Source organism: Rhinolophus ferrumequinum, chromosome 7 (genome assembly GCF_004115265.2).
Source record: "Rhinolophus ferrumequinum isolate MPI-CBG mRhiFer1 chromosome 7, mRhiFer1_v1.p, whole genome shotgun sequence".
In the NCBI taxonomy this organism is placed as follows: domain Eukaryota; kingdom Metazoa; phylum Chordata; class Mammalia; order Chiroptera; family Rhinolophidae; genus Rhinolophus; species Rhinolophus ferrumequinum.
Window position 1 is genome coordinate 34,147,910 of NC_046290.1, and position 23,617 is coordinate 34,171,526.

General features: G+C 39.2%; 1 protein-coding gene across 1 annotated transcript; it reads right to left on the reverse strand.

The window, feature by feature from the left end:
* Positions 1 to 4,766: 4,766 nt before the first annotated feature.
* ESM1 (endothelial cell specific molecule 1) lies at positions 4,767 to 12,149 on the reverse strand. The gene is made up of 3 exons (XM_033109782.1): positions 11,438 to 12,149; positions 8,253 to 8,405; positions 4,767 to 4,994 (listed from the first exon to the last, which is right to left on the reverse strand). Exons 1-3 carry the CDS (start codon positions 11,739 to 11,741, stop codon positions 4,897 to 4,899), a joined length of 555 nt encoding a protein of 184 aa, XP_032965673.1. The 5' UTR covers positions 11,742 to 12,149; the 3' UTR covers positions 4,767 to 4,896.
* Positions 12,150 to 23,617: the final 11,468 nt, after the last annotated feature.

A 23,617-nucleotide genomic window follows, 5' to 3' on the forward strand; every position in this document is an offset into this window, starting at 1 on the left:
ATGTTTTTAAATTTGCTGCACTTTAAATTTTTAAAACAGGACAGTGTTTTATTCTTTTTCCCAACTATAAACCTAACTGCAAAAATTTCAGAAAATAGCTAAAAATATAAAGAATAAGGTAAGCATCACTATTACTCTCGATTTATATTTATTTACATATTTTTTCACAAAAATAAGATTAGTCATATGGCATTCTAGCATGAGTTTTTCACTTAAAATACAGTTGAAATGCTCTTAAGAAAACTCTACTTAAATCATCTCACTGAAATCACCTTGCATCTCCATCCTCTCCAGACAACATAAGACCAGTGACATTGTAGTGAACACTGAAGGATGCAGGCACACGGGCCTCCCTCTGGGATGCACCTGCACACTTGCATTTCTACCAGTTGAAATAAAAACATACCAAGAGTCTGCTGCATTTGTTCTCAAACCTGTTTGTGCCAGTTATCACTCTTCCATTAAATATTATGCAGTTCAATAAGCTAGTAATGCAAAAAGAGGATTGTTGTTTCTATGAACAGTAAGATAAATGTTTTGGGGAAACCCCATAAAGGTATCATTTAAAAAAAAAAAACAGCTGTTCTCGAACTGGGTAGAAGAGAGTCATGAAAATCTAAAAGTTTGCACCTTGGTGGTGGTTTAAGCAAAGAAGACCACGTGCACTCCTCTGGCAGCCACACTACCTGACCAACTCCCAGCAGAAATTGGTGACATCATCACCCTCTGCTTGCACGGTGTGGGGACAGAGCCAGGAGTGCAGTTTCCAGGCTCTCGGCCTCACGTGGAAAGGTGCCGGCTCAGGTAGTAAACACCCATCAACTGTGATTGGATGGCCATCAGCTGTGGCTAGTTGGCCATCAGCTGTGACCAGTGAGCCATTGGCCACTAATATAACGCTAGCAACAAATGGGGGCTAGCAAGAAGATGGTGGCTGAGCTGGCAAGAGCGGATTGCAATTAGCAGGGCGGATTGCAGCTAGCAAGTGGGGTTGGTTGGCAGAGAAGCGGACAGCAGGTTGCAGATCATGTGGATCCTTCTTCCTGTGTCTCCAATTCAGCTGCCAGCGAGACTGTAGTGGTATGACTCCCCTATCTATGGCTCCGTGGGTGTTCCTTTTTGGCCTCATAATATCCTGCGTTGTTATGCAGGGAGTGGGATTAGAGACCCCGCAGGCCACCCTGCATGTCAGTGGGTAACCAGAAATAACCAATTCTTTTCTAAATATCTGTGTGATGTTGAATTACATCTATGGATCCTTTACTTTTAGGGAGCTCAGGGTAAAGGAAAGGAATAAAATGCACAATGGAAACAACAGTCTTCCCAAATTGCCTTTCACAGAAAATGACAACCCAGTCTGGCTACCACGGAAATTACATTACACTTTTCGCTACCACTGCTGATGTCTCCAGTGCCTGAGGGAGAAGGGCTACCTTTCTCTGTTGCCCTGGACAACCCTATTTATCAGGTTCACTGACTATCATATGCCCACTGGTTTTTCAATCACTCCATGTCCTAATAAATAGGATAAGCAGCCATCAGGGAGACAGGGGACCCGGCAGATGAAATCTCCCTCAGTAACTGCTATTCTGCTGGAAACAGAAGGCCGGTCATCTGCTTCATTCACTCATTCATTCATTCATTCATTCATTCATTCATCCACCCATCTATCCATCTACCCACCTGTCTACCCATTCATCCAGTCATTCATTCCAGAAGTATTTATTATATGGAATATGTGCCAACTTGCTTTCTCTTCAGTATCAGATGATGCAGGGTCTCACTGGAGACCACAGACCTGTGGCACATTCTTTTGCTTCTCAAGTGTTTACCAGAATGGTGCCCTGGGATGCAGGAAGAAAATTTCAGAACTTCTATTTGTATTTATAGCTCATCTTTTAAAAAATTTCTAGTTTGGGTGTATGTTTTATAAGGAACATAATGTATCAATACAATGCTATGCATATAGTTTAAAATTGCATGCTAAGAAATATTGCAATCAAAAAAGTGCAAAATCCAAAGATTTTGGAGACCACTGCTATGAAGAATAGAGTCAGAAGACTACAGAGCAATTTGGGATAGACAGGTACTGGCACATGGAGTGAAGAGTACAGAGACCCCCGTGGCATGAAGCTGGGCAGCTAGAAAACACACCTGTCGCTGAGAGCAGATGAGCCCACCTTGGTTTGATTTTGTCACCCACAGTGTCGTACAGGGAGGCCTGCAGGGTCTCAGGTCTCGCTCCCCACATTAGAACGCAGGACATGGTGAGGCCAAAAAGGAACACCCACGGAGCCATAAGTAGGGGAGTCATACCACTATACTCTTGCTGGCGGCTGGGTTGGAGAAACAGGAAACCAGGTGCCACACAATTCTCAACCCTCACTGTGCCGCTTGCAGGCCCAGCCCCCATCTTCTTGCTAGCCCCCATTTTCTGCTAGCGTAGCCACGGCAGTTATATTAGTGGCCAATGGCTCACTGGTTACAGCTGACGGCCAACTAGCCACAGCTGATGGCCATTTGATCACAGTCGATGGCCATTTACTACCTGAGCCAGCACCTTTCTATGTGAGGCCGAGAGCCTGGAAACTGCTTTTTGGGGCTCTGTCCCCACACACGGTCACACAGGTGGTTTCTACAGAGCCAGGAGAGAGGCAAATCCTATGCTAGGTCTAGCTCTTTTTCCACTGTCCACACTACCCCAAAGGGGCGGTTGGACTGTGGCCCGGGCTTCCGGCCAAGGCGGTAGATCTATGAGTAACCTCACTCCCTGAGAGCATATCCTGAAACTTCATTGCACACTGAAGACAGTAAAGATTTTCAGTGCTTTCTGTTTTTATTTGATAATATTATTAATATCTTGCATTACTGTAACTGTCTTATTCACATCGTTTCTCCCATTAAAAAAAGAAAAAGATTAATTCAAGCAAAATGGATGTTTTTCCTAATACCGATATTTTTTTCTTTTTTTTTTTTTTTTAGTATTGTATCAATTCACTTTAAATGTTTTCATAATTTGCCCATCAGGCTGAGTGAAATATGCTCTTCTTGGATATGATACTCTCAAGCTTCAAAGCTGTATGTCTATTCTTTTATAGGCACTAAAAGGTTTGTCTGTGCCTTCTAAATTGTAACCACTTTCAAATATCAACAGAAGGGTTCATCTTTCTTCTTTTTTGTTTTGCCTATGTAGAATGGGTTAATATATTAGGACATACTTTCTAGGAAGCTCTAAGGCATAAGCAGACCAAAAATGTGAGGCAAAGAAACAAATATTCTGGTTTCATGTTTTGAGAGAAGATGCTCACGTGTAGCAGAAAATTCAGTTTAGGATCCTGCCCTTTAATATGCATGAAAGAGTTCCTATTTATTGACTGAATCATTTAAATAACTTTTATCAATTTAATGAAATCATGAATGGACTCAGACCAGCTGTCTTGTTTTTTTATTGAACAATCATAAACATGTTCTTTTAAAACAAATCCTAACAGTTTATTCAGTTTACATTCAAAGAGCCTCCTATAGACATATTCACAACTTTGTTGGCAAACTTTGAGAATAAAATATAGGTAAATAGTGAAACAATTCTTAAATAAGTCTTTACTTCAAATAAAATACTTCTGCAAATATTTCCTAATAATACCCAGTACAACAATGCTGCTTGTGCTAAGATCCTCCCATGTATATTCATAATTCCACCTATCAACTAAGTTTAAAGGGGAAATATATGAAAATGAACTATATTTTAAAGTTGACATTTTCAGCTAAGAATGGACTCTTTTCCAAACCTCCCTAAAAGCATTTTCTACTTTAAATTTAAAACTCATCTGTCAGTGAACTTACTTTTATGTCTTTTTACTGTACTTACTTTCAAATAAATTTGCTCTGTTCCTTATTGTTTGACATTTTATAAATCCAGCGACTATAGTTTTCTAGGTTTCTGTTATGCTTTTTGCTGTTAATGTTACTATAATTATTAATAACAAATTTGTCATGCCTGGGATCTTTGAAAACATTATAGAGTTTCCCCTTTATTCTAACCATTTTAAACAAACAACATTATGTTCATTGTTTCAAGAGGGCCATAAATAAGGGCATGGAGGATGACTCGTACTAATGTAATTCTTTACAAAAATATATAAATATTTACCTTCACACCTCCCCCAAGTGGGCAAAAAAAATACCTCCTAGCCCTCTCAATCTGAGGTGGCATTCTTGAAAACCATTTATGGAAGTGTATGTTTGCCCTCTGCCCAGAACCATTCTTCAGATAAGATAACCTGGGAACTACATTAGCAGCCCTTTGAAACCTGCCTCAGTTTGAGGCTCTACTCAAACTCTTACAAGCTTCAATCATCCCACTTCTTTCAGGAATGGTTTTATTTTGACTCTTCCCGAAGTAAAAAGAGAAACAAAAACAAAGAAAGAAGAACAATTAAATTCTATTGAAGCTATGACCAGGAAGACCTAAGTATCATACTCTTCTACCACTCCCCACCTTCTCTTGCTCCTAACTCTTTCTCAATCCCATATCCCAATGTGAATGTATATCCGAGAACCATGGACTCACTGTGGTCTTCAGCTTTGGCTGGCTTTTTCTTTGGCTGACCTGCCTCCATGTTAAGATTATCTAAATTGCATTTTTAGTTCTTCAGTATTACTATAAACACTTATTTAACAAATCTATATGCATTCAAATATTTAACAAATATCTAAGTGTTGCCATATGCATTTTATGGATTGTTAGTAGCTTACTTTTTTTTTTGGACCCACCCTGAATCACACTTGGTCTCTGAAAATTACATGTCCATATACGATAATCTAAACAGTTCCTAAATGTTGGCCGTGTGTTGAATGATCATTAAAACAGTCTTCTGTTGGAAATCCCACCCAGGATCAACGTGGATTTAACCATTTCATTACAGGAGACCGGGCAGCATTCTCTTTCACAAGTTCTCTCACAGCATTGCCGTCTCCAGATGCCATGTCATGCTCTGAAATTAGAAGGAATACAAGTCATGTCCAACTCTTTATAAGTCCAAGATCAAGTACAGTGTTGTCTTATTTTTGTGTTACAGTGGATTTACAATGAAATCTTTAACAGATTCAGAATCAATGCTAACTGTATTCACCCATTCTGTATCAGTTAGCACCTCCCATTTAAGATAGCACCCCCTTGAATTATTTCTCTTCATACACTTATCATCACCTGACATTATCTTATATATGCATTTATCTTTTTCTTTTTTTTTGTATTGTCTCTATCTACCACTAAAATATCAGCTGCATAAAGGCAGGGACTTTGTTTTGTTTACTGCTACAATGCCTGGAATATAGCAAGAACTTAATAAATACTTGTGGAATGAGCAAATGCTGTGATGATAGACCTCCAGTAAGACTTTTATACTGTTTTATGAAGGGGATACATTTCTTGGTATAGCTCCAGAAGGCAGAAGGAAGACCAAAGGGCAGAACTTTTATAAAGATAGTTCTTGCTTTCCGTAAAAGTTTGTAATATTTATAATTTTCTAAAATGAAATTTTTCTGCTTCTAAGAGTAGTGAGATGTGTTTGCTTCAGCTGCGCACATACTGGAATAGAATGCTGTAAGGTTAGTGCAGCCTGGCAGACAGATATGTGTAAACTCATGAAACAATCCAGATCTTACTGCCCCTCCATCACCCTCCCAAAAGTTGCTTGTGAATTCCCGGTCTTGGAAAATTGGAAAGCTCACTCTGAGAGAGAGGGAGAGGGAGAGATAGAGAGAGAAGGAGGAGGAGAAGGAGGAGGAGATGGAGGAGGAGGAAGAGCCGGAGGAGGAGGAGGAGGAGGAGGAGGAAGAGGAGGAGGAAGAGGAAAAGGAAGAAGAAGAAGAAGAAGAACAACAACAACAACAACAACAACAACAACAACGACAACAAATGGAGAGAGGAAGCCAAGAAGCCCACTTACCAAGAATATAGTAGCCAACAGGTAGACAGTTAGAGAAGACAACCTCATGTAATCAGGATATGGAAGGGACTTCCAGAAGTCCCTATGCTGAGGAACCTTGGAGCCATTGAGAAAGGCTGGGCCCAAACAGGTTTGTGCAGAGGTGATGTGAAGCCCAAGGCAGGACTGAGGCCCCAAGCTTCCTCACATGAACACTATAGCACATGAACCCCAGAAACTCCCATGTAGATACTGTACAAGTGAAGGCAGGGCCCCAGGGGAGGGTCTCCACAAGGTCTTTAGAACATTGTGCTCTCCGTCCTGAACCTGACTGAGGTAGACTCATAATCATCTTTTGTTGCTCCTTTAGCTAACGAAAGGAAACACATTAGGCCAGAAAATGCTTTTTCCATAAATTTCTAATAAGAATCTTGATACCTAATTTGGGTATAGAAATATTTTTTATGTAACCATAATGTCACTTCCACTCAGCAAAGTATCTGTTTCTAAGGCATCTACATAGTAGTCAAGATATTTGCAGAACCTGCACGTAAATGAGAGAAGGTGAAAGGCCCGAGGGAAAGAGACTGCACAACAGTCCTGTGGAGAAGAGGATATGCTGCTGCTTGTGTAGCAGGGATGCAAGTGAGACACCAAGAAGAGTTTTGTCATCGAGGATTCTTCCAAAGGAGCTCTCATAGCCTTCCTGACATTCATCCCAAATATCAACAAAGATTCATAAAGGAGTCCATTCTCTCCTGGTGGAACAAATTTAGGTGCAACTTTAAATGAGTGAAGAGGGATATGAAAGAGTTGTTTCTTCAAAGTTCTTTTAAGCCTTCAGTTTTAAGAAAGCAAAATAAGAGAAGTTGCAAGCACTGAGGCAGTTAGCTTTACTGATACAATAGGTTTCAAACCTGCACTAAAAGCAGTCACATCATTCAAAAAATTCTAGGTCTGAGAAAGTAGATTGGTGGTTGCCAGGGTCTGGAGTGAAGTGAGGAATGGAGGAAATTGCTTCATGGGTACTGGAGTTTTATTTGGGGCTGATGAATGTTCTGGAACTATTTAGAGGTGGTGGCTATTCAATGTTGTGAATGTAGTAAATGCCTGAACTATTCACTTTAAAATGAACAGTTAATTTTATGTTATGTGACTATCACCTCAATAATAAAAAAAATTGGTCTTAAAACTCAATCTTCTTCCATTTTGCTTTTCAAGGACTGTAGGGACAAGTCATAAGTATTTAAAATGTTAATAATAATCTCGATTCCCAGATCAAATATTCATAAAGCTACTCACCCAATAGGTTTAAAAGCAAGTTTTCATTTTAAATTAATGTTTAAGGACATAGCCATACTTAATAATAATTCACTTAAGAGCACAATATTTCCTCTTTATCTTAATATGCTTAATTGTACCAATGTGTAAGAAGGAGGTTAAGCTGGGAAATACATTTGCCAAGTATTTCAAATCTTAATTAACTTGAACTGCAAAGAACCAGGAAAAAAAACCTAAATAAAATAGATTTGGATTGCCAAGTATCATACAAAGGGGAAAAATGTGTGTCATTTACTGATACTAGCAGTTGCTATGGCTACATGTTGTTTTAAATGAACTACTTCAATTTAATGAAGCTTTACTGTACTGGCCATTTATTCAGCAAGATAACCGAATATATGCATAGCCTCATATGCTGTGTAATTCTCACATTCTAGTAACTGTGTAAGAAATACTCATGCACTAACAAGCAGCATGCAAGTTTCACTACAATTTCATTCAAAGGTTTAGAGAGAGTTCCCAAATTTCACAGATACTATCTCTTATCCTGTCCAAAATCTATTTAAAAACACATGCTTGGAATTATTCCATTTAAATGCTTCCATTTGGCCAAAAAAGAAAAGAAAAAAAGAAATGTTCTAAATTTTCTATCTTGGCCCTTAAACTTTATCCAATAAATTCCTCACAGTACTTTTTCAATGTGCAGTTGGGAGAGAAGTAGCTTTGTCTAGTACGTATATAAAACAGATCACTGAAGAATTATAAAAACTTTGTATGTGTTAGTTGGTTACTTTTTATTACCGGTTTTTTTGATAATTATATAAACAGAAAATTTTATGAGAAATCATATAATCTTTAAAATTATTAATGAGATCTTTTTTAAAAAACAGCAACCAAACTGAACACCACCCACTTTTCCTCTTAGTAAAGGAAAGAAAATCATTCAAATCAACATCTTATTCTACTCATTGATATCTTTTAAGTTATCCAAACTGAAAATGAGACTATTGTTTCAATGTTTATATTGGAATCAATTCTTACCTGTATGAGAAACAAATCTCCTGTTGGAAGACTTGGCTACTGAATATTGAAAGAAGGGGAATTTCAGACATTTGCCGGTCACCCTGTCACATATGCCCAACTGACAGTTGCAGGTCTCTTTGCATTCCATCCCGAAGGTGCCATAGGGGCAGTCTGAGGGCAAAGGGAAGGTTTAGAGAAGGAGCTGCTTGTTGTACATAAGCCTCCAGTCTAACAGGCTCTGTATGCACAGCCTCAGGGTTTGAACAAACCTCATGAATCTTGACTGTAAGATAAAACCTAATTCTTCCCACAAAAAACAGACTTTGAAAATTGAAACTTTAAGTCACCTAAGACCAGATGGTGGACGCCTCAGTTGTGCAGTACTGTGAAGTTGAATTGAAGACAACTACACGTAACCAATACTCTTGAGCCAGTCTTAATTCTGTTTATTTTCTTCTTAGATACCAATAAATAGATTTTCTCATAGGTTACCTCTGTGACAGCTCAGTGAAGGTGAGCAATTGAACAGACATATGCATCAGCTACTCAAGATGTCAGGCTATCTTTGAATCAATTATATTCACAGACAATTTACTATTTCAAAGGTAAAGGACAAGGCTTCAAACTAACCAGAGGCTGCAAGGGCTGACATCTCAGCTCTCCATGAAGCGATCAATCCTCAATCTGTTCCAACTCTTATCAAGTTTATTGTCTGTCAAAATGTCAGTACAACTTACCTAATGCCCTCAGATGTTACGAGGATTCCCTAGGAAAAACCTCTGCAAAGCTAAAATGCTATTATAAATGAACAAGAAAGCTGAGAATTTACTTATATGCCTACCAAATTCTGGCAGGTTTTAGAGCTTCGATGATTTTGTACTTAGACTAAAACACAAAATTGAGAAAAAGAGGACAAACTCATTAACTTAAAATGAATGGTTTTCATGAGATAAATAGCGTTTCAAAAGGCACACCCATCTTTAACAGCCAAGATGTAGAGTATTTATTCTCTTGGCATGCGAATATACTTGTAAATGTACAATTACATATGGGTAGAAAAACAAGTTGTGTCGCATCTGAGTCTTTAATAATATTCCACAGAACGATCAAGAGAAATATAAATAAAATACATTTTTTAAAAAGGTGTAGGATTGTTCTTTTTAACACCCCTCAGATTGCAGAGAACCTGGTTTTAAAGCATTCCCCTCTGCCGGGAAGAATAGTCCTTAAAGGGAATCCTGAAAAAGCCTCTTGCAGAAAAACACACAAGATTGAGATTTGACTGTATCTCCAGTGATGTTGAAAACAAAAACATTAGCCAAATTCTTAGTTATACTCCTATTGTATCCCCTGGGCAGATATATTAGGTGTTCAATAATTATGTGTTGGCTGGCTGATTGTTATCTAGGCAACACAATGCCAAACACCTGAATATTTAGAAAACATCTGGATATGCAGCTGAAGTGTATATATACGGTTTTCGCAGGAATGTTCTATTAAAAAGCTGAAGGCGGTGGGAGTTAGCCTATAGCAACAGATAATGTAACGTCTCTCTCTAGAGTTGCTGAAGTTCACCCAGGCTCACTATTTCCAGCAAAGAGACAAATGTTCCAAACTAGACTGGCTTGCAATCTGAAGGATGCCAGAAAGGGCAGTCCTAAATATCTTTTTAAAAATGTATCTCATTAACAGCTCCCTCAATCATTCAGTGGAATACCAGTACGAGAGTGCTAAAGACTCCAGATGCCTCACAGCTTGTTTCTTTATCCATATGTGACTGTGCATTTACAATCACATTTACAGAGGCAATTTTTATGCCAAGAGAAAAAGCAATCCACTGCATATACTTGCTGTATCCTAAGTATGATTGTGTTAACCACTTCCTCCCTAATTTCCTTATGTGAAGTACTGTGTTCTTGGCTGATAAGCCCTATAATTTACAGAAAATACTGATCCTATTCAGTTGAAAGAAATGTTTGTGAATGTTCACCAAAGAAAATGTTTCTTCAATATTCTACCTTGTATTGATTATAAACAAAAATAAAGTAACCAAAAAATACAATTCTCTTAATAATTCAAGCATTATCTAACCTTTAATATGTTTTGTGGATTAAAAAATAATAAAGGTGTTAAAATATTTGTCTAAAAGGTAGGAGAATTAATGGGTGATTATCATTCATAAAACCATACAATTGTATTAAATACATAAAATATAACAATTATTTAGAAATTTCCCAGACCCTCTAATAATTTTAAAAGCTTTTTTGTATTATAAAACTGACGAATGGGGCTATAGCATCGGTGTTACATCTTAATAATAGCTCTTCATGATGAGATGATAAGGTATCCATACAGACTATTTTAAAATTACCATTCTTTAGGTTCTCAACATTTTAAATGTTAAACATTTTAAACTATAGTCACTAAGTTTGAAAGCAATTCTACAAATGCTTAACTACATTGTTTACCTATAATTTCAACCTAATGAAGTTTTTCTTTAAATCTGTAATACTGCCAACCTCATTCTTTACAGACTTCCAATATTTATTTTTGTTTACTGTTATTTTTGCTTGTCTTACACCAATCTACTATTTTTCTAGATGACCCAAAACCTTTATAAAGTGGAATGAGGTTTGTTTTATACTTCAGGATACCCTCTGCCAAGAATGTGAGTCATTTTTTTTAGATGACTTAAGTCCACCCTATTTCACAAAGTGCATTTAGTGTTCATCAAAAATATTTGAGCTTGAGAGATGCCCTCCATCCTGCCAACGCTTTCAACATCAAAGAACCACTAAACCCCAGGGCTAGACAGCACTCCAAGAGGTAATCTAGTGCCGACCTCTGTAATCACTGCTTGCTGGAGAGAGAGCACCTAAACCACCCATAACAGATTACCTATCAGGTTTCTAAAGTTTTCCAGAAAATAAGAGAACACAAACTTCCATTGCAACATTTTTTCTTAAATCTCCCAAACATAATGCATGAAATGCTGTATTTCTTTCTGTGCTTTCCTGCACACGAGGTTCCACTGCTATGTGCAGAATTGCTCTCTTGCTCCCTGTAACAACACCTGCGTGGGCCTTGCCTTAACCCACCTGCATTTTCTCCCCCGCTGTCATAGGAGGAAAGGCTTCTCACCTCCCACACTAGCTAAAAGCCCTCAGTGTGCCCTAGGCAGGAAGCAAGGGGTCACTTTTTACCTTTGCAGATACCAAACTCGTCACCAAAATCATCCTCCTCACTGTAAAACTGACACCTCAGCCCCGGGCCACACTTCACGCCATCCATGCCTGAGACCGTGCGGTAGCAGGTCTCTCCCAGCCCCGCCGCGCACACCCGGCAGCAGCCGCAGTCGTCAAGCACTGTCCTCTTACAGCGCAGGCTGCTTTTGCACTCGTTACTGTCACAACGCTCAGGGCAATCCACCGCATACTTGGTGCTCCAGGCCGTCGCCAGGTGCGCAGGGACAAGGAGGGTGGCCAGCAGCAAGAGGCTCTTCTTCATGTCTCCCTGCGGGCTGGGGTTCAGCTTCCCTCGGTGTGGTCTCTGCTGGTGGGAAGCAGCCGTCCAAAGTGGTAGCTGAGCCTCTGCCTACACGTTTATGAGTTTTATACACTGGGTTGCCCGCATGCTTCCCCGTCATCAATTTCCTCAACCCAGCAGCAGCGCTGTCCTCCTGCCAGGCTCTCTTGTTTTAGTTTATGAAATCCAGGATGAAGGCTGGATTAACACGCTGCTGCCATCCAGGAATTGAAAAGCCCAAGCTGATGTCATCTGTTATGTTTAGATGGTTGTTTTGCATGAGGACTAAAAAACTCGCTCACATCCGTCTCAAGAGCTCAAGGACGTCTGCGAAGGGGGGAATAAAGAAGGTTGCATACCCTCCTTCAAGGCAGGAATCGCTCTGACACCCGCATGTCACTTGGGGTATAGCTTTGTCTCAAGAGCTCCTGTAGGCAGGAGGAAAATGATATCGACATGAATCATCAGCAGTGAAGAAGCTCCTTTAAAAAAAAATAAACATTTGGTATTTCCCCTCAATAAATAGCTATGAGATCACTTGGAAAAAGAAAGGGTTATAGTGTGCCTTTTCAATACTTAGAAGAAAGAAAATATTTTGAAAGGGATTTTTTTTTAAAGATCCTCGTTTCCTTCCTCCCACCCTTCTCTTCAAATGTTATTTCTAAAACAATTCATATCACATATATCTAAGTTTATCGTGCATGTAGCTCTATTCCTCGTAAGATGTGGAACAGCAGCTATGAATTTCCTTTAAAATCAGTACCAAAACCACTAAAGAGGTAAGATGCTGCTGATACTGTTTCTGGGTTCCTCAATTCTGGAAAAACTTATCAGGTGGACTTCTCCTGACCCAAAGCTCCCTGGGGAGAAGGCTCATCCATCACTGAGTCTGCTTGTCCAATGATTGAGCCCATTCAGAGTCCTTCCCCTCACCTCCTGGCATCGATCAGACCCCTCACTACAAACCACCAAACACGGCAGCCAGCCCAAGGAAACAAATGAACCAGCAGGGAAATCGGAGCAGGGCCCAGAGAGGCAAGTCACAGGGAAGGGAAAACATTACCCAACAGGAAACAAGGTCTTCATGCTATGGAAGGTCAAAGGGCCTAGGTCCCCCTGGGGAAGACAGCAGTCCTCTTACAGTATTAACTAGTCCAGGACCTTGTTAAGCGAGGTTTATAGGGCAGAAAGGGTAAGGTGAAAGAGGAAAGAGGAGAGTCCTATACCAGTCACATGTTGGATTCCAAGAACCACCCTCCACTTGTCAAAATAGATATAAACCCAATGTCATTAGTAAATACACACCCAATAAAGTTGATAACTCTTGGCCTGTCACAAATTTGTTGTGGACAAGTCACAACAAATTTGTGATTCGTCTCTCAGCCTCAGCCTCCTCTTTCGAGAATTGACAATGTTAGGCTAGTTGATCTCTAAAATTCTTGTCCCCTCCAGAAGATGAGGCAGACACTGATGGATGTGACCTGATGGTTAGGTTAGCCTTTGAAAGTGCAACTTTAGGAGGACGGGGGAACAGGGACTATAGGGAATTGAGTTCCTTCACCTGGGAAATGAAGACAAGTTTTAGCTTCTAAATTTTCCATGACAATCCAATTTGAAATATTCTATTTTCATCTCCCCGAAGCAAACACATACTTAGCAAGTGGCACTCTCTGATTTATTGTTTTCAATAGTGGGTAACATTCACTGAGTATGTAATTTGTGTCACACATCATTCTGAAATATTTTACCGGTAGTAACTCACTTGCTCCTCACCACAACCTTATGTGGTAGGTACTATTATCATGACCATTTTGCAAATGAGAAAACTGAGTCAGAAAGAGGTTAAAATTTTTTCCCAAGGTCTCCATAATGTCAGAGATTGAACTTGAATCATGTCACACTATTGCCTATTACAACATAATCGTGATTCCATTGCCAATGGTTCTGATGGTCTAGTTCACAATTTAGGCTGATCTTGGAAAAAGTTTCTTGTTCCAACTTTGCTGAACAACTCTTTCACGGGAGAGAATAGTTAATTGGAATCGTGGTTAATAATAACACTTAACCATTATAGAACTCTTACTATGTGCCCAATACCATGCAAAGCACTTTATATGGATTACCACATTTAACTTTCAAAACAACCTTATGAGCTAGGCACTGTTCTTAACCCCATCATAGAGATGAGAAAACTGAGGCCTTAAGGGGTTAAGTACCCTTGTCCAAAGTCACACAGTTAGCAAATGGTGAAGCCAGGACTTCAATCCTGAGACAGACTGTTTCTAGAGACTAAAATAAGGATTGAAAAATCAAACACATACAAGTGCCAAACAGGTGACTCAGGTGGGTGAGGTAGTAAGCTATACCAGGTGTAATGCAGTGAGAAAAGAGTGGATTTTGCCCACCCGCTAGCATATGCTTCCATTAAAGGAAGCAGCCATTCCTTGGTGCTGGCTGACTGCTGCCATGCAGGAATATGAGTCCACTGTACTGTCTCCTAATTTTTTTAAAGAGAAGCTGGAATCCAGATGTTTCAATGTAATACCATAATTTTTAAATGTTAGCCAGTGTTTAATTCAAATTAGAAAACATTATATGTGCCTTCATTTCTTGTGGACTGGATCCAGCCTGCACACCAATTTGGTCTTGCTATAAATTTTGGATTCTGACAGTGCTGCACCTGAATCTCTGCTCTGCTCCTTACTACTTAAGGGACTTGGGAACTTGGTTTACTATCTCTAAGCCTCCATTTCCTCATGATGTACAATAGAGCTAATAATACCTTCTTTGTAGGGCTACTGTAGGATTGATAAGATAAGGGATAGAAAGCGTCTACCAAGTAGTACACATTCAAAAAATGATGGTTATTCTTCATTTTTAAAACATAACCATCACAGAGTTGGCAGTAAATAAAGAAAAATAAAAAAATAGTAAGAGCCTTTTTATCTTTCATAGGAATTTAAGGAAGAAACAATCAAGTCCTTTGAAGGTCAAAATCACAAGTGATGAGGTGAAGAGGAACTTGTGAACGACCATCTTTGCCATTTCTAAAACTTGGTAATACCTTTGGTTACTGACAACTAAACAGAGAAGATGTCAGTGGAGGGTACCAAATCCACAATAATAGTAAACCAAAAACAATACACAGAGGAATGAAGAAAATATGCTCAACAGAGTTCACAAACCTAACAATTCATTTTAGGGAACCTTGAATTCCTTCCAAGACCCAACAAAAACTGTTTGTTCCAGCACAATCCCTATGGGATTTTTTTTATCTAGCGGTTTCTCTGTCTTTTCCAGCCTTGAGCCCAGATCAACCAATTTTATGAGGAAAGTTAGCAATGATCACAGAGGATTGGGAAATCGGAGCATGAGTAAGCAAGGAGCCGACTTTAATCTGTAGCAAAAAAAAAAAAAAAAAAAAAAAAAATTAAGGTGAAGACAAAGCTATTTGTATGAGGGCATGAAGTCCACCCTGGTTGGCTTGCTTTTTGCTGGAGCTGACAAACCTCTAACCTTGCTCTGCCTGTGCATCAATTGTCAAAGAGTGAGAAACGCCAAGGGGGATCACATAAGATTTTCACAACGCTGAAAACACAAGTTCGAGCTATGGTGGATCAAACCATACCATCGTGGGCCTAAAGTATAGCTGCAGCCTTCTGCAATGGGGGCTGGAGAAATGATAAAAACCAAATAACTATTCAACATAGTATACCTTATTCATTTAAAATACCATTGTAACTTTTTCCCTTAAACTTGGCATTTTGCCAAGGAGGAAAATAAGCCTAGGTAATGTGCACTAGTATTTTGTGCTTTGTTTTGTATGTTATGATTGCTTGTAATCAAATACCAAGCTTTTCTTTCTTTTTTTTTTTTTTTTTTTTTTTGGATAGGTAAAGTGGGAAAGGCTCTGGAAAGTTTCCAAACCCTCATGGTCAAGTCACATTGTACCATGTTTACTGTGCCTTCCTCACAAACCTCTTTACCAGATGGGTTTTATTTAAACTAAATTACAAAGACAACCTTGAAGGTGAAAATTGCCAAGAAGAAACTAGAGAAATTTAGGTGTATGAGGCTTTGTTTTTGTTTAGGTGTATGAGGCTTTGGCACCAGCTAGTGGCAATTTTGCATGTGCCTAGCACAAGGTCTAGCACATAAGAACTTAATACTTAATAAACATGTAAATGTAACCAACGATTTCCCAGATTCATTTTCAGAGAGAAGTAAGTTAAAATGAGCACCAGTGTGTTTCCTCTCTCTCTCTCCACCAGCGGAAGTAAAGAGAGGCCCAGGTTCTTGGGAAGGTTGGATTGAGCTGCAGCCCATGAAGCTTCTTTCTGGGAGAGAAGGAGAGGTTTCCAAAGGCAGCTGAAGAATATGAGGATGGAATGGGATATGAGCAGAGACTTTAGTCCCATCATGTCAGCAATTGTGCAACTAAACAACTTTGTCCTCTTGACTTTTCAGCCTTGAGTCTGGTGGCACCACATCCATCCTGAGAAGAAATTCATGAAAGCTCCTCTGGTTGATGAATGCGGATGAAACATATCTGCCAAACTGACTGACTTTCACAGAAGTCACAGATCAGCTGTCACAGGCCTTGGGGACTCCTCCCAGAGCCTCTTGCCCTGGGAATATCTTGTAGGAATTCCAGAAATAGCTCCGCTACTACCAAGCTATGTGATTTTAGGCAAGTCACATGACACACACCTTAGACTCCCCATCTCTCCTCTCTACCTCAATAAAAAGTCAAGAGGATCCAAAGGAACATCATGACTATTATTTCAAGGGTCTAAATTTCTAAAGATTTGCTTCATTCTTTAAAACTGATCTTATGTCTTGGCACAAATATTTTCCCAAAAGAAATATCTCTCCAGTTCTCTAAGTTTCAATTCTTAATAAAGACAATTTTAATAGTAAAAGGGCATTCAATGTTATAGGCAATTAACAAAACCTACATCTGCTCAGAAGAATAAAGTGAAGTGAACCTGTTTTAATTATGTTTCTTGTCTGCGTGGGGTCTTCTGATTTGGGGTGGGGACAATCACAGTTGCTTACAGCAAACATCCCTGCAAGAATGGTGAGTGTGAGGGAGTTTGAGAAGACAGGGCAGGACACCCACACGTTCTACTACAAACTTCAATCCCCAAATCTCTGGACACTCCTCAGAGAACTTTGCCACCATCTACAGAGCTCTGGCACCAAGAGAGTCCACCCGGTAAACCGACACACAATTGAGTTGTTTTTTAACTTTCACCAAATCTAGAAACTCCAACTTTGGATTCACACTGCTAGGAAATCTTTTAGAGTGAGAAAGTCTAGACTTGGGAACATGTGAGGAGCTCTCACTACCTAGCTTCCTACTTCTCCTCTTTGCCTCCAATTCCGGGAGGTTCTAATGTGAGGAGTTAGGCAAGTTTTCCTAACAGTTAGCCCTTTCTCAAATCAATGTACTGAGTCTATGAACCCATCTGCAAGAAACTCCAGTCAGATTCCAGGGTCCTTCTGCCTCCAGTAGGAAGCCGTATCTAGAAGCACCAGGTACTGTCCTAATAGATGAGAAGCAGGGTGAGTACCAAAAGTAGCCCTCAAATTAGGAACAGAAGACTTGAGTTCGAGTCTCAGCTCTACCGTCTGTCCTGGTGTAAGACACCAAACAGCCTTCCTCATTATGAGGAAGTCATTTTTTTCAGCAAAATATAAGGGATAGAAACACCACTCCTTTCTCAAAGAAATGTTATGCAGATCAAAGGAGAATGTAGAAGTGAAAACATGTTATCAACTCTAAATTACCACACAGCTGTAAAACATTATTACTTATTCTATAAGACAAAGTATCTCACACACACACACACACACACACACACACACACACACACACACACAATGAGCCTGTGGCTATCTATCTCAGTCCTCATCCATTTCTCTATCCCCCTCACCTTCTGCAAATGGCAGTTTTTCATTCACTTAATTCACAGGATGGCTGAGCATCAACATTCTTGCTTAGAAAGACTCCAGCCACCCCTCCCTGCAGCCTGCCTCACCCCATCTCAGTGCAGGATGACTAAACAACTCACAAACTGCGTTTATAGGTGAAAGGAGGTTTTTCGTTTCTTTGTTTTCAATCGCCAGTTTCCTAAATGACTACAAAATTAGTTTAGGCATTGGAAGTCATTTAGACATTAGAACTATCTGGCATAAGTGAACATAGTTTTAAAAAGTCATGTTAGAAGTTATTGCTAAGACATTTGGAATTTTCACCAGGAATTTTGGAAAGACTAGGATTTCTGATTAACACAAGAATCATAGGAAATGATTCTGCTCCTTTGCTTTTCAAATAGCATGGCATTTCCTTTACCTAACCTTAAAGTGACCTCTTTTATAGTGCAATAAAATAGTAATCAGGACCACCCTCACCAGACTTATCAGTTTGTCTAGTAAGTTTGCCTTAGCCTTTACATGATATGTGGGTTGAATAAATGATTAACTTTTTTTTTTTTTAATTTAAAGGTAAGCTCTAGAAGAAGAGAAAAAGAAGCATCATTTTCCAGCCCCTTATTTAGAACTTTTTAAGGAATTGGCAGACTCACTCTCTAATCTGGTGTTAAAACATCTTCTTTCTTCTTGGGATATTCTCAAAGAAGGGCCACATTGTGACCTCTTTCAAAAATTAAAAAAATAAAACGAAAATGTCCTGTTTTCTTTTGGCTGCCATGTACTCCATGAGGTCTCCAAGCCTGTGGTCTGAGAGCTTACTGTATGTACACTGAGGGTGCCCCAGACAGGGCTCAGTGCACTGTGCCTGAAGCACAGGTCCCCAGACCACCTGTACCGTGTCCTGGGACCTTAGCAAAATACGTACCACAGTCAGCCATTCCCATATCGTGGGCCTGGGGTGGGCCTAAGAATAAACCCACTTGATCTGACACACTCAAAATTTGAGAAACCTGTCGACTAATGGTTTTATCCCATCACATTTCTTCATGTTAGCAGAATTACTACTTAGTCTTTCCTCTAGAGATTTCTGACAAGAAAAGCCTATCTTTAAGAGGTTGGCCTAGGATTATTAACTGTACTATACACTTTAAATTTTTGTAGCATATGCCACTGATTTTAAGACACACATCTTCACACATTAACATCACTGAAGTTGATGTAATTGTCATTGTCTGCATGTGCAGACAATGCACAAGAAGTTCTAGTCACTTAGAAGACAATCTCAAAGACAATAGTGGAGCTAGATTTTTAAGAAATTCTCCATTACTCATAATTTTGATGGCCCAGGGCCTATTTCTGTGAAAAAGATATGACATTGACATGTGATTCAAAAGGGCCAGATATGAAGGTAGAGTCATTAGGGAATATTTTATCCAATTTATTAAATTTCTATTTTCCTTCCTATGAATGCTCAAAAATTTTAAATTATAGAACTCTATATCCAAACACGCCTAAAACACTGCTTTCAATAAGTATAAGTAAAAATTCTAGTGATATAAAAGCATTATGTCAGAGTTTAATTGGAAGAATTATGTTTCTTCCTTAATGACATGTAAAATAATGGTACAAATGACACTGAAAACATCTTAGATTCATTGAAATCTAGTAGTTGTCTAATTAAATAGACTTACATTCATTTTTGTTGACCCGCCATCAACAGTTTGCTTAGCAGTAACATGAATTGTTTTACGAATCTCTAATCTTCTACTAGAGCTTTACATGATGAAAGCGAGGACTTGACTCTTGCAAACTGCCTGATAAATATCCTGACTTGTCTGACAAGAGGTATTTTAGGATGAGATGTATGTGCTTTAAAGCCTGAGTTTAATATCCCACTCTGAGTTCCATAGTGTACACGCACACACGCACGCACGCGCGTGCGCACACACACACACACACACACACACACAGCTTACATTTCTTAACAGTGGATCATGAGCTTGTGTATATCCCACCACTTCCAGACAACATGCTGAGCCTATCTCCTTTATAAATATATTTAGGAAGTACTCACTGAATAAAACATCAAACAATGTCTCCAAGAATGAAAGGAATCCAACGTACTTTGGCTTTCTGTCTTCAAAGGGTTCTCAAAATGGCAAATCAAAATTTCAACCTTCATGTAGTCTAGTCTAGAAAGCTAGTCTATGAGGGGTCAACAGTTATTACAAGTGGATAATTTGATGACCATCAACCCAGGCTATTTTTTAAATATTAAAGCCTTCATTTTACTAATTTAAAATAATGGCACTCCAGTAGAGCTATGAATGATCACCTTTCAAGCATCCCACATCCAAATAAGAGCCTGCACTGAAAACAAGAAAATGTAGGATAATCTGATCCTACCATGGAATAACTGATGGACGCTTTTGAAGGGACCTGAGAGGAAACTACTGCATAAAGCTGTTTGAAAAAGGGATGATGTGTGCGGCATGCTTACCTCTGATAACCTCTTCTAAAAACTGGGAGGGATTCACTCTGTCAAAAAATTCCTACATGATGAACCTTCAAAACTGTTCACTTGCAACTGGAATGCCACCCAAACCTGTTGCAGGAAGATATGCTTCTCCTTTGAGAGGCAGGGTATATCATTAGAGCATTTCATGTTCAATTAGGAGGGTCCAAATCTTCAAAATGCAAAAAAACGCTTTCTCCACATACAGTCCTATGGTAGGGCAGTTAGCATACACATGTAATCAAAGACTTTTAGTATCTGAAAAGAGCAGAAATAGGTTGAAACAATAAATGTGGGCCCAGGAAGCCTCCCAAGCTATAAATACACCAGAGCTCTGAATTTAGAGTTAGGAAAAGTCTGACTTAAGAAATGGTTCAGGAAAAGTTGTTTATTCGACTGCTAAAGAAACCAGAGTTTAAGACATGTTTGATAACCTAGAATTTTATAATTTATTTTTTAACTAAATATTTGTTAAATGTTTGGTATTTTTAACCTTGCCTTATAGTGGTTATACATACATTAGTATTTACAGTTTAGTAAATTACTAAATATTTCTCTTTATAGAAACAAAAATGGTGCGACAACATAAATGGACCTAGAAGGTACAGGTAAGCCCTGTATAACACGGTTGTTACATTCCTAAAAATGCCGTGTTATGCGAATCCATGTTATATGAAACAAAGAACTAGTACAAAAAAGGGGGTTAGCTTCCAAAAATTAAAAAAAGATACTATCATATTTTTATAATTAAGAGACATATCTTTATTAAAGCAATTTTCACCAAAAGTATGACATAGTATGTATTGGATGTTTTCTTCATCATCACTACTAAGCACCACTAACCGAGGACTTTTTCTTTTTGACAAGATATCTTCATCCTCTGAACTTAACACTCCACGAACAAAATGGATTTAAAATTCTAATAAATTTTAAAATTCTGCAGTCAAATCTGATACGACATCCATGCTTGAATGAAAATTTTCAAATGAGATATCTTTTGCTCTTAAAAGGTCTTACTATGCTCCGTGTTGTTCAGAGATTTCTCTAATTCTCAGACCATGTTAGAGTGAAACCGTGTTCTAGAATGCCGTGTTGTTATAAGGGTTTTCCCCAATTCTTGAACCGTGTTAGAGCAAAACCATGTTATAGAAGTGCCGAGTTATAAGGGGGTTACCTGTATTATGCTGAGTGAAATAAGTCAGACAGAAGGAAAAATACCATATGATCTCACTTATCTGTGGAATCCAAATAAACGAACAAACAAAACAGAAACAGACTCATAGATGTAGGGAACAAGCTGATAGTTGCCAGACGGGAAGGGGATTGGGGGGCAGGGTGAAAAGATCAAGGGATTAAGAAGCACAAATTGGTAGTTACAAAATAGTCATGGGGATGTAAAGCATAGGGAATATAGTTAATAATATGGTAATAATTATGTTCAGTGCCATGTGGGTACTAGACTAGTCAGGGGGATCACTTCGTAAATTATATAAAGGTCTAACCACTATGCAGGACATCTGAAACTAATATAAAATAATACTGAATGTCAACTGTAATTAAAAATGTTTAAAAGGGGGGAAATAAAGGTGAAGGGGAAATAAAAGGTTCAAATTTCCAGGTATAAAACAAATAAGTCATGGGGATGTAATATACAGCATAGGGAATATAGTCAGTAATATTGTGATAGCATGGTATGGTATCAGATGGTTGCTGGATTTATCATGGTGATCACTTCTTTAGGTACATAATGTTGAATAACTTATGGTGTACACCTGAAACTAATATAACATTGTGTGTTAGCTATATTTTAATAAAACTCTTTAAAATAAATAAATAAATAAAAATGTTTAAAAACTATACAATGTTTGGCTTGCCTTTCCTTTATCCATTATATTTGCAGCATCTTCCTGATTTAATTTTAAATGAATATACTTATACTCATTTAAATAAATAAATAAAGGACAGAAAGAAAACAAAAATGGACAAGGTTGTAGGCAACTGTGTTCACCATCGATGACAAATGTGGCCTCGGCCTGGGTCTGCTCCTCCACCCACCTGCTTAACCTCTTTCCTCCATCCATCAAAACACTTCACCCCGAGAGGCTGAAATGGCAGGTGCTGTGTGATGCCCTTGCTGATCTCCTCCAGGCCAGAATTCATCCCTCATCGAACTTGACATTTCTGCACTCATAGCTCCGTTCATTACTTGCAGGAGCCCCTCTGGGTCCGGTGAACAGGAACCACTTTATGGTCACTGTTGTGGTCTTCATAATGCTTGGCTCAGGTCCTGCACATCGGAGGGTCTCCAGACACGGCATCGCCTCTAAGAAGAAATAAACAAATTTCAGTGATACACTCTCAAACACCAGCCCTCTAAGAAATAATAGTGAACAGGCCCTCCCCAGCTCCCAGAGTCCTTCCACCCTGCCCAAGGTCTCAAGGAGCCATGATCATAGAAGAGCTCTCTCCTTTGTAATTGTAAAATTACAATAGTAGAAGCAGCTCTAGCTGCTTCACTAACATCACTAACGTCACTAACACATTAGTGGGAAAGTTTATCAGATCACTTTCCTTTCTGCCCTGTTCCTTCCACCCCTACAACCCTCTCCGGCACCAAGCCCACCACTTGCTCGGACCCCATCTCCTCTTTTGGGAAGTTAAAGGGAAGTGGAAGCAGCAGATTAATTTCACCATATAGAGCAGTGGCTAAGAACATATGATGTGGGATCAAATCCCTTGAGTTTGAATCCTGAGCATGCAACTTATACAAACTGGGCACAATATTTAAGCTTTGATTTCCCCAGTGCAAAAACGCAGGAGAATCCCTACTTCACAGGATTGAACTCATGCACCAAGCCCAGTGCCTGGCAAGTAGTGAGCACTCAAAATATGCAGATAACAACATGGCCTTGTGCTGGGCTCCCACCAGATGCCCCCTGCTGCCCTGGATCTCCATTACCCCAGGATTACTGGTCTCCTTAGAGCACCCAAGCAGATGTACACAATGGAAAAAGATTGGATACATAAGGTCCTCAGGAAGTGACAGAAGCTCAGGCTGGATCTCCACCCACTAAACCCTTTGATTCCATTTACTTTTGGGGAGGGGATGAGTGTGGACAAAGCTTAATTCATATGATAAAAAGTCAATTTAACACCAAACTGTTAAAGTGGTTTATGTTTAGAGACATGGCCTTCACATGTGGAAAGAGCCCTCAGCATTGGCCCAGGGTTCTGGGGTTCTGGAGTCAACAGAATCCAGCCGTGAGGCTGAAGGTTAAGGCAGCCAGGAGTGGGCCTCATTTGTAATACTCTGACAGTTTCCAAGGGACTGAAACAACAAGACGTTGTATGAGTCACACTGACTCGCAGGATCAGAGAAGTTAAGGAGGATCAAAGAACGGATGAG